Below are 19,552 nucleotides of genomic sequence, written 5' to 3' on the forward strand. Positions count from 1 at the left end.
CTTACCATCACAAACTGACAGAGCTGAAATATTTGTGAAAACTCATTGCACATGCTACAAAAAAAGTGATCAGATTTAGAAAACAGAAATAAACATATTTGCATACTAACAAAAATGATAAATTTTAGCAATCTTATTTTTAAAGACTTGAATGACATCTATTTAAAATAAAATTATATACCATTAATTTCATCAAAAGCTACAAAGCCATTAAATTCACATTCATTATCACTTTAAAACTCTCCAATGAACACTGCAAGAGTATATTTCAATCAAATTAGTGTTTTTAATCAAGACATTGAAACAAACTCTCAAAAATAAGGAAAATGGCATTAAATATCATATATCCAAAATCCTAAAATACGCTTATATACCAAAGAAAAAACTGCAAATTTTGAAGATGATTTGAATACATAAAGGTAAAACTGTACCTAGTCTAATGACTAGAATAAATTCTTATTATGAAGTAGAAGAAATAATTACCTGAACATACCACCTATACCTTATCCTGATGTTTATTACCAAGACAAATCTGTCTTGTTTCTAGTGACATGTACAGGAGAACTTATTAAGAAGCAGAGCTAGTAAGGATTAAGTAGACATTTGCATATAAGTAGTTTCCTTTGAAACTATAATTAGTCACCATATCATAAAACAGTTCAGTTCCCAAGGTTTCTGAGAACTCTTGAAATGTATTCCTTTTTCAGAGATGCACGAGATATATATGCTATGATCATGGAAGAAATATATAGTATATTTTTCCTAACCCACCACATACCATCCCCCTTCAGATCCACCATATTAGGCTAAGTTTGAGACTATTTGTTAGTTTGTACTCCAAAACTACCACAAGAAATTTACTTATCACAGTCCCTGAAATATTTACAATTCACCTCCAAATTACATGCAATAGTTTGAGAAGTGTCTTAAAAACTCAAAGAAAAAAAATTAAGTTACTTGCCTGTCCTTTAAGTGTTTGGCTTTCACTTGGGTTATCTGTCCACTAGAGAAATCAAATACTTCTTCGCTTAGGAGTTTAAGAATCACCATATTATTCTGACAAAGACTTTCACTGGTCCTGCTTGCTCCTACAATGTCACTGATAAAAGTTGGCCAGTGCTTGGGCCATTCTTGTTTCAGTATCTAAAATCAGACACAAATGTTAATTTCATTTGTTTGTTAAGGCAAAGAAAATAATCTTCAAACAATCTGTGAAATAATGCAGGCGGAAGCATCATCCACTTTTCCTTTTCTTCCCTTAATTATGACAGGAAAGATGTCACCCTTCATATCATAAACTGGGTAGAAAATACGGCACAGAAGATCTCATAACTAATTATCTAATCTGGCTCTAATGTGTATGCCTATCAATATTTGTGAGATGGGTAAGGCAAATTATCCTCAAAGACTCCAATTTAACTGTTTAAAAAGCTAGAGATTTAGAATATCTGATAGGAGTGAGAAGAGAATATTTTCTTCAGAAAACAGTAAAGGGAAACAAGACAGATTTCCTTTGGTTAGAGTCTCGGATGTAAAATATACAAGGGTTTAGACATAAATTGCAAGAAAGAAGGTACTATAATTGGGGGTAGAATCTTTTTTGACAAAGGGCCTAACGGACTGAGGGATTTATATGCAACAGATTGACACTCTCGTCTGTCTACTGTGTACATTAGAGATTTCCCACACAGATATTCTCTAACAGGACCTGTTAATAAAAGCTAAGTTGCTACTTTCTTTATACTACTTCCTCCCCATTCAGAAATAAGCTAAAAGAAGTTCTCAAATATAAAAGACAGTTTAACTTGGTAAAAACCCAGTTGTTTTGGGAATGTTTCCAAAACTTAAATATGAAAATATTTTTCCCTCAAATACCTATTAATGTTCGCTGAAAAAATTTCCTAAAATACTATAGAAAAAAGAAAAATTCAAATTTTGGGATATATAGCAAGTTTAAGGAATAGACTAAGTGTAGAGATCAGTTTAAAGGACACACAATTCAAAAGGTAATATATATGACTTAGGACTGAGACACATTGCAAGGTAAGGACACACGAATTTATATAAATCTAAGTGATGGGTTTACAGTAATCAATGTTTCTTATACCACAGCAAATCAGTAATTTCAAATGCTATACAGTAGACCAGTTACTATAATTATTACTAGCTTAGTTATTCAATAAGAGAGCAGTAGATTTCAACATTTGTTTCAGAAGTAAGTCTACATGAAGTATTTAATTCTTCTGGGGAATACAATGGATCAAGAGATAAGACTTACCTGAACAAGAATCATATTTAATTTCCCGATATACACCTTCTCTTTCTAAGAAAAGAAAAAAAGTTTAAAAAAAGGCCTAAATAAAGTAGGTAAAATAAGAACATAAGGACAGGCATAGGCAAATTACCATAAGAGAAAAATACTTGCAGCTCTCTTGTAAATGTGCATGTATGTGTTTGTCTACATTTCTGTGAGTAGGGTCTAGTCAAAGACTCAATATTTAAATAATGTTCCATTCTCCCAATAATCGCCAAAGAAACCTCTTACCTCTACACAAGTTGGGTCAGATGACGTCTTGATTATGAGGCCAACAACGTATTTTTTTATTCCTATTTTAAAAAAAAACAACAAAAAAATGCACATAAAGGATAAAAAAAATTGCTCAGCACTTCATAGCATACCAAATCTTCAAGACCACTGAAAATCAGAATAGATGTCCCATCTCTATCACCAATGTCAACACTTTTAAAAATGACAATGTTAGCATAATATTACTACTTTTAAAATTTTCACTTTTTAATTAACTTGTAACAGAACAGGTTAACAATTACAGGAAAAACTTTGGCAAACCATTATCTTCCAAGATATTCTTTAACCCTTTACCAGTGAAGCACATTAAGCAATTTATCTAATGCCTTATCTGAATGAATACATGTCATTTTTAATTTTAAAATGTGATCATGGATAAGTGTTTTTCATTTAAATAAACATACATCAACTAATTTTATAGGTTAAAATATCAAAAGGCATGAAGAACTAAGTTATGTAATATATTTATAAATCAGGATTAGCTATTACACTTTTTCTATGTATTTTTTACCACATTAAGCTAATACCACAAATATAATTTTTTTCTTTAAGGACAAAGTTTTTGTTTCCAATGTCCTTTACTTACTATTAATAGTACAACCTATCTCTTAAACACTAATTTATGCCTTTGATTTTAATCTGCATCATTCAGAATTTACTGAGCATCTACTATAGGTTTCATTTGGAGACCTATTCGCAACCCCCTTGGAGTCAAATGTTTTAGAATTTCAAATTTTGAGAAATTCTTTTAGGAAAAGTAATGTGGTCCAACTACATGAACTTCCCCAATGGGTCTGAGAATGCACCCTTAATTGAACAAATTCATATTTTCCAGTTGGTGGAATAAAAACTATTAAGTACTCTCATACTGCTCAATGTAGGCTTTGCTACCAAACAAATTACAAAGACTTTCAGTTTTCAGAGCTTTCTAACTCCTGAAATTCAGAATTAGTGGAGCTCTCTGTTTCAAGGCTCATCTAACAAACCTGGAATTCCAGACTCAGCTTCTCAATGAGAAGGGATTTGTTAAGAAATTTACCCACAAGAATTAGCATAAAACACAGCCAAATTGAAGACAACAAAATACTTACACAATTAAAGCTACCTTAATATAATAATCTTCATTAGCTGATGTGTTAAAATTCAATCTTTTAAACTATAGTTCCCCTCTCATAAGTTCTTGAAAATAGTTTATAAATTATAATGAATCTGGTCATTTCCCCCAATGTCTTAATTAAAGCAAAACAAACTTTTTAATTATGGAAATACTTTTCCAATTCTGGAAAAATTTTATTAATGCAATGTAGCCATATAATATTACTAAATCAAATGAGAATCTATTTGATAAATGGTATCAATATACATGGTATGAGAAAAGTTTAAAGAACTGCCAGCCAGGTGCCAAAAATTTAACTGAGCAATACACAGGAATACATATAATCTAATGAAAACTCTGTTATTTACATTTAAAAAAGCCAGGTCTACATCAGCAAAGACCACACACTGTAATAACCGTGGCAGACAAAATCCACCAAAGAATGCTAAAACCAATGGATAAAAGTTTGAGTAAAATACAATACTGGCATAGTCTCAAATGATCTCCCCACGATACAAAGAGTACAAACACAAAAGGGTAAAACAGTAATTCTGTAAAGAGAAAAAAGCCAGAAGCCACCACCAAAATCAACATATCAAAGGTAATAAAAAATAAGTATTAAAAACACAGTGGCATCATATACCCCCTGGAATCAATGACTGAGAAGCATACGTCATCATTTCTTTTTTTTTTTTTTTTTTTTTGCGTGGGCAGGCACCCGGAATCGAACCTGGGTCTCTCTGGCATGGCAGGCGAGAACTAAGCCTGCTGAGCCACTGTGGCCCACCCATTTCTGTGTATTCTTGACCAAAACTGTGGAACCTGAACCTAATCATGAGAAAACAAGACGGTCCCAAACTGAAACAGTCTACAAATAAGTGAACAGAACTCAACAAAAAATGTAAAGGACAAAAAAGACAGGAGTCTGCCACAGATGAGAAGAGAATAAGCAGACAACTAAATGAATTATAAGGATTCTGAAACAGAAAAAGGACATTAGGGAAATAACTTCTGAGATGTGAATAAAGACTGTAGGTCAGTACTGAACCAATGTTAATTTCCTGCTCTTGATAAGTGCACTCTGTATTCTTTTTTTTTTTTTGAAAATTTTCTGTAAGTAAAAAATTATTTTAAAATAACAGAAGGTTTTTTTGGACATATACAGTTAGATCTAGTTTTAAATAAGTAGATTGTTAAAATAAGGAGGGTGGGCAACGGTGGCTCAGAGGCAGAGTTCTCACCTGCCATGCCAGAGACCCAGGTTCGATTCCCGGTATCTGCCCATGCAAACAAACAAACGAACACACACACACACACACACACACACCAAGAGAAAGGGGTACACTGGTAGTTCAGTGGTTAGTATGCCGGCCTTTCATGTGGGAGACCCAGGATCGATTCTTGGACCATGCACCCCAAAAAACAACAAGGGAAGCACATTTATATAAGAATGAGCACTGAATTAAAACAATTATGGAAATCACACAACTACTTTTACAACAATACTTTACAACAAATTACTTCCCATGTGTCTTTAATATCCATGAAAATTAATCTAAAATTAACTCATAGCTTTTTTTTCTGTGTTTTTAATAGGTAAATTACTATTATTAAGAGTCCACTAGAGGCAAGAATGATTCTAAAAAGAAAGAAAATAGGATCAGACAGACATCTTAATTCGTCTGTTACCAATTTAAGTATCTTCTCCTTTCTTTTCAAAGGCTTCTGAAATTTAATGTAGATGGGGCAGAGAGCAAAAGATGAAAATAGGAAGAAAAGTGAAATAGGTAGTTAAAAATTGGGAGGGTTCTGAAGGCAAACATTAGACTCAATTTAATATTGAGTACAAATACCCTTTCAAAACACTGGAACTGTCTATAAAACCACAGCACATTTTTGACCAAGTACTGTTCCACATAATGACATCTGTCTAGAACCTCCTACAGTTTAGTATATGGCTTATCTAATCAAGAACCGTAATTCCCTCCCCAGATCACTTCCTCATGCTCTGTTCAAAATTTAAAAAGATAAAAAGCATTTCAGTTAAGAATAACTTTATAGACTGTGAAGTGCACCTTCTTAATGTCATTTATTCTTTCTCTATCACAGTCAAAAATTTATTCATGCCAAATGAATTAGTATCTGTTATTTGAAAATTTGATATTTGTGTTAAATGGTTTTTTAAAACAAGTTACCACCTTCGGAGACTTCATATTAAGAAAAAACAAATTAATTTGAAGTTATCAGTTTCCAATAATTCAGAAAGTGTAATGAGACCATTTTTTTTTTACAAAGTATATGGGGTACTAAAGGATACGCTGACTGGAAAGCAGGAAGGTAAACTGTGGAGTATATATATGATGGAGTACTACTACTGCATGGCTACAGAAAGGTACAAAGTTGTGAACCAGGTGAATAAGCCTTGGGGATATTAGGTGATACAAAATAAGCCAGAAACAAAAGATCAAATACTGTATGGCCTCATTTAAAAAAAAATAAAAGAAATCAGGGCCTAGATTGTAAGTTCAGATAGCAGTCACATTTAGTATGGAGCTGCAAATGTTATTTCTAGATTTTGAGAAGCTGTGCTATATATGTATAACCTGGTATTTCCCTGAAACTCTGGGTACCTATGTGACACCCAAGACTCAGAGCTGGAGTTTTGCAGCCCTGAAAATCAGCATTCTACATACCACAACTGTTTAAGAAACCAAAAAATTAGAGATAAGAATGAAGCTGATCAGGTCAGGCCTAAGGTAAATCAGAATATAGAGTAAAGGATGACAGTGTCTGTATTTTAGAACTTCATCTACTCTGTGAGACCAAAGAAGAAAACTTTATTTTGTCCAAAATCTAAATCTTCTGTAGCATACAATCTAAACCAACCTGTCTGGATAGCTCATTTAAACAACCGAAACACAAGGAGTCCACAATGGTAATAAGGGCTTATAATTCTTTATAGCTTAATGTAATACTCAGATACATTCTAGAGTAAGGTGAGCAGAAAATTGAAGAGTATTGGCAAAGTCCCTTGAGGGACTGGAGAAAAATTATGGAACTATAAACTTCCCCACCAGGGAAACCCCCGATACTCTCTCAAACATTAAGGACTCCCAAGAGGCCATTGCCCTTGATCTTGAGGCTTGCTCTTAATGAAACTTATTTCTGTAGTGGATGAGAAGCTAAGCCTACCTGCAGTTATGTCTAACAATTACTTCCAGAAAACCTCTTTTGTTGCTTAGATGTGGCCTCTCTCTAAGCTCAACTCTATAAAGAAAATCATTACCCTCCCCCTCTATGTGGGACATGACGTCCAGGGGTGAAAGGCTCCCTGGCAGCATGGGACATGACTTCCATGGATGATCTTGGTACTGGTACTGTGGAATCAACAATGCCTTCCTAACCAAAAAAGGGAAAAGAAATGTAACAATAAGGTATCAGTGGCTAAGAGAGTTCAGTGGCTAAGAGAGTTCAAAGAGCATTAAAAGCCTATTCTGGAAGTTACTCTTATGCAAACTTCAGCTAGATATCGTTAATAGCCATGGTTTGCAAAAACCCTACAAACATCATTCCTGTTAACCCTAAAAAAACACTGAGGGCTCTATCTACAAAAGTTGCATGCACTAAATTTACTTTTCAGAAACTTAAGCCTTTAGATGGTTCCTAGGCCATATAAGTCCTGAAACCCAGAGGGGCCAGCCTCTCCAAGAACATCAACTGGATCCATCCCCCTATCCCATGCTGTCAACACCACTTTTCAACATGAAAAACTTATAAATGGACATAGTTCGAATACCCCTAAAGAAAGAAAAAAAAGTATTGACGAGAATGCAGAGAAAAAGGAACCTTTTAATCTGTTGGTGAGAATGTAAAATTGGGCTTCCATTTGGAAAACAGCTGAGCTATTCCTCAAAAAGTTCAACACCATATGACCTGGTGATTTCACTTCTAAGTATATACCCCAAAATAACAGGAAGCAGGAACTTGAGTAGATATTAGTATACCAATATTCATACCAGCATTATGCGGGAGAAATGCAAGTATTCATCAATAGATGAACAGATAAAAAAAGATGGAATGGAGTATCATTCAGCCCAAAAAAGAAGTTCTGATACATGCTATAAGTGGATGACCTGGAAGGCATCATGTTGAGTATAATAAACCAGACTCAAAGGACAAATATTTTATGATTTAACTTATATGAAATACCTAGACTATGCAAATTCATCAAGACAGAAAACAGATTTTAAGTACCAGGATTGGGAAAAGGAGGGATTTGCGAAATTACTGTGTAGTGGGTACAATTTCTGTTTGTACCCACTACAAGTTTTGATAATGAATGATCATGATGATAGCATAACATTATAAATATGATTAATACAACTGAATTATACACTTGAAAGTGGTTAAAATGGGAAATTTTATGTTGTCTATGTTACTACAGTATGTAAGAATTACAGAAATACTTATTAGGAGGAAATACACCATAACATTAAAAGGGGGGAAAAGTATATGGTAAGCTGGGCTATTTCTTCTAACAGCTTTCAAGGCTCTTTCTTGTGAATAAAGAAAACCTAATATAAAAATGAAGAACATTTCAATGAAAAGGTCTCATTAAAATTTATGTGTCTTTGAAAAATCCAATTATCTTCTCATGGTTACTATGTCAAGTTTTTCAAAGGATTCACACACTAACTGCACTCTTATTACTATAGCCTCCAAAACAATGTTTTCAATCTGAACAAAAATTTGTTGTAGATTTAACCAATTTATTCAAGTGTTGTTATTTTTTTTTGTATGCTGTATGGCAGGTTCACATCTCATTATTTTTCCATGTGAGCATCCTGTTACTGCAGCACCATTTGTTGAACTTTTGTTTGTTTTGCTTGTTTGTTTATTTTTGGGGAAATGCATGGAACGGGGAATCGAACCCAGGTCTCCCACATGGCAGGCAAGAATTTTACCACTGAACTACCCTCACATTCCCTCAAGTGTTATTTTTAAAAGAAGACCAGTCATGTATAATCCATTCAAAGAAAGATATACTAGTGTAAAAATGCCTTACTAGTCACTGGAAGGCAGCTTGTTACATGTAGATTATTGCAATTTAAGAATTTATGCATGTATAACTAAATTAATTTTCTTAATGTCCTTGTTAGACCCATTCCAATGAAAAAACAGTAATGTCTAACAGTCAATATAAACTTCCAACTGGATATCAACTTTCCATGTGGACCTGGAAGTTACAAATCATCTTGCAAGTTGTTTACACAGCCAAATATCAAAAATCTTTGCCCACAGGAATGCTTTGTAAATACTGGGCACTTAATGATACACTAAAAGACATGAGTCTTATTACTGAGACTGATTTTTATACAGAGAAGATTCACAAAAACCCTTAAAATTATAAGAACAAATTAACACTGCAAACCACATATTGATGGTACCGTATTCCTATGGAGGCAAAAAGATCTACTTTAAAAACTGAAGTCATTAAGTTGTACATTAGCACTGTAGTTAGTCAGTGGTGGACTGTCACGCCTAAGTTTTGAATCAGATAAAGATTTACCTATTAAAAGAAAAGTGCATTCCTCAACAAACTATAAAATATTTGAAGATAAAACTTGCAAATTCTGTAACATCTACTTCCCACCTGCTAATCACATATCACAGAAAATGGAAAGCAATACTACAAAGGCAAAACTACAATCAGGAAAAAATTAGTTTAATACAGTTCAAATCATTGTGTAAAACTTCAAGTATCCAATCAATTTCAAAAGCAAACATCAATCTTTGGAAAGATGGTCACTAAAATATAGCTGTCTGTACTCTTTATCTTGACTTACAAGAGAATAATATTGCTCACTCACTCACTGAAATACTTATGAAAAGAAATAGCTAAATGAGACTCAAATAGCAAAAAACAGTTCTGAAACAGGGGTTCCCAGAGATAGGCTGGAATTAAAGTATAAATTATGCCTACATGTTTAATGTTTAATGCCATACAAACATTAATCATTCTTAAAAGGATAGGTTTATGGCCTAAAACGTACAGAATACGAACTTTAAAGGATATGTAGCAATTAAAATTTTATTGAAGATCTAATAATTGTCCCTATAAATAGCAAAAACAAGTTTATATGACCTTGGAACAAACTCCAGCTGCTTTTAATAAAGCCTGACTACAGGCAGTTCCTGTCTACTATTGCTAAGCAGATGTAAGAATTAAGTATTGCTAGGTCAAGTATAGGCCTCTTCTGAATATCACACATAAAGAGGATATACAGGAGGGACCAAACTGTTACCTAACCAGAAGTGGTAGGAAAATAATTTCCACCTATAGCAACAAAATTCCTTTCAATTTTGTGTGATGCTGAAAAGTAACAGAGTATACCCAAAATACTGCCTTGTTTCCTTAGACATAAAATGTATATTCAATCAATATTAATTTTGCACCTTTATTATCCAACCATGGTATAGGCTGGCAAAAATATGTGAATAGGAGGGTGTATGGGTGGTTCAGTGGTAGAATGCTCGCCTTCCATGTGGGAGACCTGGGTCAGATTCCTGGACCATGCACCCCACCACCACCAAAAAATGAATAGGAACAACTGTCAAATCATACTGATAAAGTGTTTCCTTTTCAAACACTGCATTCTGTGGAATTTCTCATAGATTCACTTCAGACACAAGGGCTTAGGAGGATCAAACATTAAATTTTCATTTCAAAACCACCAACAAAGGAAACAGTCACCTCTATTCAATACAGTAACATTTATCAACATTGTCACTGCTAAAATAATAAGCCACTGATTTACAGATCAACTAGTCCTGTGAATTACTTAAGCAAACTACAAAGTAAGTTTTCTGCTATGAACGAAACACTCAAGGAGCTATGAAGAGACTGAATGCCACACATAAAAGAATATATAAAGCACAATCAAGTATTATGTTTCAAGAGCATTTACAGATATGAGATGATTTCGAACTAGAGATAGGAAAATGAATTTAAGTGGGCTTTGACTGGCCAGGGCAAACCGTATATTCATTCAGGACAACCTGAACAAATTTATTTCTATATAATAACAATGAACAATCCAAATTAAAATAAAAACATTTATAAAAGCATGTACTTTTTAATGCGTAGTTCAGGGAAAAATGACAAAAGATCTATATCTATCTGCATACTAGAAAATTACATTCACTGCTGAAATTAAAGGCCTAAATAAATGGATCAGACTCAATTTTTTAAAAAAAAAATGTCAATTTTCCTCAAATTGATCTACAGAGTCAATGCAATCTCAATAAAAATCCGAACAAGATTTTTATACAAATTAGCTAGCTGATTCTAAAAATTTTATGGAAAGGGAAAGGCTAGAGAATAATCAAATTTTGAAAATAAAGTGTACTGATTTCAAGACACAGCTACAGTAATTAACATAGCATGATAAAGGCTTAAAGTTGGATCAACGGAACAGAATGAAATCTAGAAATAGACCCACATATATATGGTCAACTGAACTGTGGACAAAAACCTTGTGGCCTTGGCTCTGAAAAAGACTTCTTAAATATGACACACAAAAACCATGAAATGTATAAGGAAAACATTAGGAACTTGAACTTCATCAAAGTTAGAAACTTGTTTTTCAGATGAAAAGGCTCACCAGTACAGAGAAAACTTTTTTTATTTCAGTAGTGATAATTTTCTAGTATGCAGATAGATTTGACAAAGGACTTTTCTAGATTATAAAAAAAACACTAACTCAATAAGGAAATAGCCCAATAAAAAAATAGGCAAAATATTCTAAGACACTTTGCCAAAGAACATATACGGATGCAATTAAACACATGAAAGCATGCTCAACAGCATCAGTCAATAGGGAAATGTAAATTAAAACCACCAATGCTATTACACATGCATAACAACAGCTATAATAAAAAAACATGGAGTATCAATTGTTGGGAAGGATATAAACATACTCATACACTGCTGGTGAGAATGTAATATGATACAACTATCTGGGAAACTGGGCAGCTTTATTTTTTTTAAATAAACATATACCTGCTGTATGATCCAGCCATTCCACTACTAGATATTTACTCAAAGAGAAAGCTAATCTAGTGAATTACAGAAAGCACATGAGAGTGAGGACAGAGAAGGGGCAGAGCTTGATTACAGTTGATGGATTCATGGGAGTATGCATAAACCAAAATACATCAACTTACACATACATAGCTTACTGCATACATTAATTATACCTCAAAATTGAAAAATGGCGAATGCTAGAAAATAAAGCCAGCATTACTCAAAAGCAACACATTAAACATCCGAATTCAGGTACAATGGGAGAGCTTAAGTATGGGAGTGAGTTGGTTCTGTGTTTTAAAATAGTTTGCTGTGAATAAATTATAAGGGATAAAAGGGGGTATGAGAGAGCCCAGTTAGGAAGCTACTGTGGAAGTTTCAGGAAGAGGATGATAACTGGGACCAGGATATGGTTAATAGGTAGAATGGAGGGAAATGGAGCTATTACTGGAAAAAGGCTACATCACCTATGCTATTTACTCATACTCAGCATCTAGAAGCATAGGGCTTTATATACATTAGGTCTAATCCCAATAACCTTGCAAGACAGCCAAGATTCAAGAGTAAAGGAACTTGATCAAGATCACACAGCTAATAAACGTACCAGAGGTCTCACTCCAAAGAAAAGTATTGATAAAACCTAACAGTAAATGCATACAAAGCCACAATGAGATACCATCTAACACTTACTAGAATGGCTACTATTTAAAATATGGAAATAAGTGTTGGAGAAAATGTGGAGAAATAGGAATATTTGTACATTGTTGCTGGGAATGTAAAATGTACAGCCACTGTGGAAAAGTTTGACTGTTCCTAAGAAAGTTAAGTATAGAATCACTGTATGATCCAGCAATCTCACTTCTAATACCAAAAACAACTGAGAGCAGAGACTAGAACAGATATTTGTACACTGATATTTATAGCAGCGTTATTCACAATTAGCAAAAGGTGGAAGCAACCCAAGTGTCCAAAAGCAGATGAATGGATGAACAAATTGTGGTATACACTTACAATGAAATATATATTGAAGCATGCTACAACATGGATGAACCTTAAAAACATCATGTTAAGTAAAATGGCCAGACACAAAGGGACAAATACTGTATGATCTCACTTACATGACTTAAGCAGAATAAGCATATTCTTAAAGCCAGAAATTAGAATACAGGTTACCAGAGCCAGAGGGGAAAGTGAAGCTAATGTTTAATTGGTATGAAATTTCTGTTTGGGGCAATGGAAAAATTTTGTCAATGGATGAAGGGGACTGAGGTAAAACACTGCAAACTGTGTATTTGGAAAGGGAAATTCTAGGTTGTATAAACATTATCGCACAACCATATACACAGAACTACATAATATAAAGAATGAACACTAATGTAAACAGTAGGCTAAAGTTAATAGTGTAATTATAAGAATACCGTTTCATGGTATTCTTATACCATGAAAGTGTCACATTAATACAAAATGTTAATATGGAAAACTGAGTGTGAGAGGGAGGTATATGGGAACTCTCTATCTTCTGCCTATGTTTCTGTATAAACCTACAACTGCTCTAATGAAAAAAAATTTTTTAAATCTTGTGGGCTTTGGTCTATGAACTTTGGTCTATGATCTCCTAAATTAAGACACAGAACTGGGCAGCTCTGAAATATTAATGGCCCAATTACTATTAAGTAACCACATCTCCAAAATGCCCAATTTTGACTTTGTCACCTCGGAATGTTCCCTTCATAAATTCTCCACTCCTCCATTAAACTCAGCAAGTTTGTATCAATTCACGAAATGAAATAATCTATAAAACATATGCTTAACAGCGATCAAAATACAATCCTTTGGTTTAAGTAACAAACATAGGGACATTGTAATACAGATCCAGTCATCAATTTTTTTTGAGAGAGGGGACAAAGGAAGATTTTATTTTTTCCTTCTTCATGGCTTGAATTTTCTAAGTACACTGTTTACTTTCAAAAGGGAGAGGGGGTTTAGTGGCATCTTACAGAGCCAATCCTTATAAGACCTCAGAGAATAGTATCAACTCTCTAAGCAGAAATTTGTCCACTTATTAAAATTTCTCCTTCACTTTTCTTAAACTAAAATATTTAAGAGTCCCTGGCCTATAATAACTCCAACCCCTGAAATACTAAATTAAGAAAACGTTCTCTTCAAAACCCATCTTCAATGGGAATATAAAATGATACAGGTGCTATGGAAAACAGTTTGGCAGTTTCTCACAAATTAAACACAGAATTACCTTATGACCTGCAAAATGCCACTCCTGCATATACCTTATGGATTGGAAATAGGGACTCGTGAAGATACTTGTACACCCATGTCCAGAGCAGCAGTATTCCCAATAGCCAAAAGGTGGGAGTAAACCAAGCGCTCATTAACAGATGAGTAACCCAAGTGTGGTATATACATCCAGTGGAATGTTATTCAGACAAAAAAAGGAATTAAGTTTTAATACATAACACAGCACGGATGAACCGTGAAAACATGCTGAGTAAAATAAGGCAGGCACAAAAGAAAAATATGTGAGTCCATTTATATGAAATATCTACAAGGGGGCTGATTTAGAGGCAGAAAGTAGAATACAGGTTACTAGGAGTTAGGGGGAAGGGGGAATGGGAACTTATTACTTAATGGGCACAAAATTTCTATTTGGGATGAAAGAAAAGACTGGATAATGGATGATAGTGATGGCAGTACAACACTGTAAACGCAATTAATGCCACTAAACTGTACATTTAAAATGGTAATAATGGCAAATTTTGTTACATATTTCTTACCAAAGAAAATTCTTAAAAAAAAAAAAAAACCTCAGTCATTAAACATTTTATTTATATTTATCTTAAGAACAATATTATTGAGGAAATCATAAAGCCCTTAATGTAGACGAATGAAGCAAACAAGGGAACACTATGTCAAGATTAATAGTGTGAGACTAAAGGGAGAGATGTTTAGTTAGGGTAAAATTCATATCTCGGGTAGCACATTACCTAACTTAACTTGTATGGTCAGTTTAGTTGAACACCGTAAGTACAAAGAATATTGAATAGGACGTGAGATCTTACTGGTTTGTACAGGTTAATGTGATACTCCAATATACCCCAGAGTAATCTGGGCAGAGAATAAAAAAGTATTTGCAAAGTCCCCCTAGGGAGACTAGGGAGAAAGGAGGAAATATGCAACTTCCCCATTTGGTGGACTACTGATTTCTTGCAAGTAGTGGGGACAACCAAATCAATAGGCCAAGCCCACGATCTCGGAGTTTGTCCTTATGAAACCTATTCCTGCAAAGAACAGGCTAAGCCTACTTAAAATTATGCCTAAGAGTCACCCAAGAGAACCTCTTTTGTTGTTCAGATGTGGCCTCTCTTTCTAAGCCAAGTCAGTAAGTGAACCTACCACCCTCCCCCTTATGTGCAACATGACTCCTAGGGGTATAAATCTCCCTGGCAATGAATTCCCAGGATTCGCTGGGACCCAGCATCATGGGATTGAAAAAGCTTTCTTGACCAAAAGGCAGAAGAGAGGAATGAGAAAAAACAAAGTTTCAGTGGCAGAGAGACTTCAAACAGAAATTTTCAGGTTATCCTAGGGGTTATTTTTATGTATTATATGGGTATCTTTTTAGTTTATGGTGTACTGGAGTGGCTGGAGGGAAGTACCCAAAGCTGTTGATTCTTGAAGGTGACTACATAACAATAAAACTTTTACAGTGTGACTGGATGATTGTAAAAACCTTTTATCCAGGATATGGACAGATGAGTAAAAAAAAATGTGGTTAAAAAATAAATAAATATTGGGGGGAAAAGGGGTAAAACAAATTGAAATAGATGGAAATACTAGTGGTCAATCAGAGGGATGACTAAGAGGTTTAGGATGTATGAGTTTTTCCTTTTCTTTCTTTTTCTGGAGTGATGCAAATGTTATAAAAATGATCATGGTGATGAAAACACAACTATGTGATGCTACTGTGAGCTACTGATTGTACACCATGTATGAATTATATGTGTGTGAAGATTTGTCAACAACAGTATTTTTAAAAGAACATATAAATATATAATAATTTGGTTTTATTAATAAAAATTTTTTTAAAAGATCAATGTAATTCATAACCATCATCAGATTTAAAAAAAAAAAAATTGAAACATAGGTCCTATTGACACCGAGGGCAAATGTCCTTTTCAAATATCAAAACCTGAGAAGTGTAGGGCGGGCCACAGTGGCTCAGCAGGCAAGAATGCTTGCCTGCCATGCCAGAGGACCCGGGTTCGATTTCCAGTACCTGCCCATGTGAAAAAAAAAAAAAAAAAGATTAGTGGGCCACGGTGGCTCAGCAGGTAAGAGTGCTTGCCTGCCATGCCTGGGGACCCGGGTTCGATTCCCGGTGCCTGCCCATGTAAAACAAAAAACAAAAAACCTGAGAGGTGCTGCAAAGAAGCAGAGCTCTGGAGTGTAGGGAAGAATTGCATTGTTTAGGAAGAATATTCAACCCCTATAACAAAAGCCAAAATAACAGTGGCTTAAGCAGGATATAATTATGTTTCTCTTTCATATGAGAGTCCAAGTGTAAAAAATACAAACAAAAAAACATAGATCTACAATAAAAAGAGAGAACCCGAATATAAACTACTGCCTACAGTTAATAGTATAATTATAATAATATTGTTTCATCAATTGTAACAAAGGTGCCACACTAATGTGAAATGTTAATAATAGGGAAAACTATGTGTATGGGGGCAGGAGTGATACATGGGAAGTTTGTGCTATCTGCATGATTTTTCTGTAAATCTACAACTGCTCTAAATAAAAAAAAATGTAATAAAAAAAGAACATATAAATATTTAATAATTTCCATACTGAGAAAAAGATTAATAATAACTTATTAATTGAATAATTATATATTGAACACCTTGTATACCAAGCAGTAAAAATAAAAGAATAAAGACATTCTCTGATTACTGACATCATGGAGCTTATAGTCTGGGAGAGGGCGGAAGAGGAAGGAGAAAAACAGTGATAGCTAAGTGGGATAAATACTATGTTGGGGAGGCAAAAACAAAAAACTGAATAGACACATTTTTCTGTTTTAAAGCAAAATGAGAGAAGTCAGAACGATGTAGTAAATGGGAAAATTTTATATAACACAGGCTAAATTTATTAAAATATTTTATTATTAGTTTACATCTCGCTTGCTCTTCTGGTATTTAAAAGACTTTACTTGGATAATTCTATCTATGTACAACTTTTGCTCATTTGTATTTTATTTATCTGTGATCTACTGGTACCAGGAATACTAAGGGAATATACAGCAAGAGACAGCCATCCCAGTCTAGACTGGTCAAAAATTTTCCTGCAGAATGCTTTCGACAGAAGGTAACTGAAAATGCTATTATTACTCTAAAAGAACATGCTAACATTAATATATGCTTATAGACAAGAATCTGAAAGCAGACAAAAGAAATGCTAGATTGGAAAATATGTAAGAAACTTATTTTGGCATACTGTTTGTACAGCTAAACGTGTCCTTCCCTTAAAATACATGAAGTATTACAATCTGTGTGAATGAAACTTGCCAAAAGGGCGCAGCCTGGTTTTATCTTCTTTCTTTTAGCACCTGCAGCACTCATTACACAGACCTCATTTAATGACAATACAACATTTCTTTTTTACATCCATGTTTTACCCTCCCAACTGTAACAACTCTGAGGTAGGGGGTTATCTATATATATCCTTAACACCTAACAGTGCTTTGAATAAAGCAGATATGCAACATATGTCCCAAGTAAATATCTATGTTAAGGAAGCTGGAAAAGAGGAGTTAGGCAAGTAGAGAAAAAAACTTTAAAAAATTCAGGTATGCCAGTATATTTTGTGAGATAAAAAAAATCTTAAAATTGGAGAAGCTTTTAAAATATTGCATTGATTTTCTTATACTGCAATGTTTTACAAATGAGACCAAGTTCTTCAAAGCAAAACATGAATCATTAAATGCAAAATTCAAGTTGCTAGTTGCATATCTAAATTTAGAGAGTTCATTAACTACTCTGGGAGCCATTTACCAAGCTCTTCTAAAATGAACTTTTGAAAGTCCCTACAAGTTACACCATACTCTTTCTTCTACCTATGCACTGACCTTCCTAACAATGGCAATGTCTATGGGTTATATCAGAGTAACTTCAGACACTTCTAGAAAATGTACACAACTTAATTATATCACTAGTATGGGTAGAAATATATATGGGGTAGAGAAAGGTGATTCTGATAGATGTTTTCAACATAAATTGCTTGCAGAATAATGAAGAAATACCACAGCAACATAAAATAGAAATGTGAATAAAAGAGCTCCCTTAGGCCAGCCTGAAAATCACCACCATTTAGTTCTTTCAAACAAGATAAGATTCTTATAAGTAAACAGATGTGATACTTAAACACAAATATGGGGTGATGGTGACTTTATGATAAAAACAAAATAGGCCACTCTCATTCATGTAGAAAGCAAAAAATGTCATATCCTCAAGGCAGCTTTGGCCTCAATTTTTCAGAAACAAATATAACTATATATATTGACAAACTAGTACAATGATACAACTTAAAAGCTGGAAAAGATCTTGAAAGATCACCTAGTATAATCCTTACTTGGTAAGTGGAATCAGGTGTTTAAAAACAAGAGGGACTTTAACTTATACAATAAAAAGGGTACAGAGGTTAAAAAAAAAAATTAATCACTTTGCTGAATGGCCAAAGTTAAATCTGGGGCTGAAACTACAGGTATAAAACAAAAGCAGTAAATAACAAAGAATGACTACCAAAATTATGAAGGACGTATTTGGACCACACCGTCAAACTGAACTTATTCATTTCTCAGGTCACAGAATATGATTTACAATGGTTTCAACTAATAACAGAACATTTAAAGAAACAAGATATTCTTTTGGGGTGCCATTTCCTCCTGTTTAATCCTTATTAATTTATGGTATATGGTATATTAAGGACACTGCCATTACCAATTCTGTCTCACTCTTTCTGTGCTACAAAGAAGTCAGGTTTTAAGTCAGACAGGCTGAGTAAATATAGGTCACTATCCTACCATAAAGATAACATGGAGAAAACAGAATAACAACTCAGAGATTAATAATCAAAGATGGAGGACATAAATTAACAGAAAAAAATGCCACCAGAAGTAACATATCCCTATTATGGAGTCCAACTTTTCAGAGATAGGACAGTGATATCATGTAGGTAAATGAAGGCAGTGTGTGACAGCTGGAAGTAAATGCAAAGAAGTCCAAGACAAACCTTGCTCCAGGTTTCTTAAACTATTACTACCTTTCCCAAGATGGTTAAAAAGAGAAGTTAGACATTAATACCAGGTATTACCACTATACCTTCATTTTCTGATCTCTTTCCTTACTTTAAAAATCAATCTCTCAGAAGGTATACCCAGAACTGGAAAGGTTAAAGCTTTATGATTTTTAATCTTTGGTTCCCCTTTGCCATATTTCATTTACACATTATTCCCTACGTCGTTATATTTATTACTTCTCAGTTACTTCTTAGTGAACTTAAGACAATGTAAAAGGGCAGATAAATTTCATTCACTTCAAAGCATCATCCAGATTCTTTCGCTATACTGAATTTATAATTTGTAATAATGATAATCAGGAATAAGCAAATTTTACTATGAGTTGATACATATTTTGTTCTGTGAAAGGTTGTGACCAGCCTGGTGTTCCTCTTCTCCCCAAATATAAATAAAACCTGGCTTGCTACACGA

At 34.0% G+C, this 19,552-nt stretch overlaps 1 protein-coding gene across 1 annotated transcript in view; it reads right to left on the reverse strand.

Moving 5' to 3' along the window:
• The window catches only part of XPO1 (exportin 1), a 46,490-nt gene that overhangs the window by 14,259 nt on the left and 12,679 nt on the right, over positions 1-19,552 (reverse strand). Inside the window, exons 5-8 of the mRNA XM_077134330.1 lie at positions 2,546-2,607; positions 2,279-2,323; positions 962-1,143; positions 6-54 (exon numbers count right to left, since the gene is read on the reverse strand). Of these exons, the coding sequence (XP_076990445.1) occupies positions 6-54; positions 962-1,143; positions 2,279-2,323; positions 2,546-2,607 (338 nt within the window). The remainder of the gene's footprint in view (positions 1-5; positions 55-961; positions 1,144-2,278; positions 2,324-2,545; positions 2,608-19,552) is intronic.

The sequence above is a fragment of the Tamandua tetradactyla genome, chromosome 17 (genome assembly GCF_023851605.1).
Source record: "Tamandua tetradactyla isolate mTamTet1 chromosome 17, mTamTet1.pri, whole genome shotgun sequence".
Classification (NCBI taxonomy): domain Eukaryota; kingdom Metazoa; phylum Chordata; class Mammalia; order Pilosa; family Myrmecophagidae; genus Tamandua; species Tamandua tetradactyla.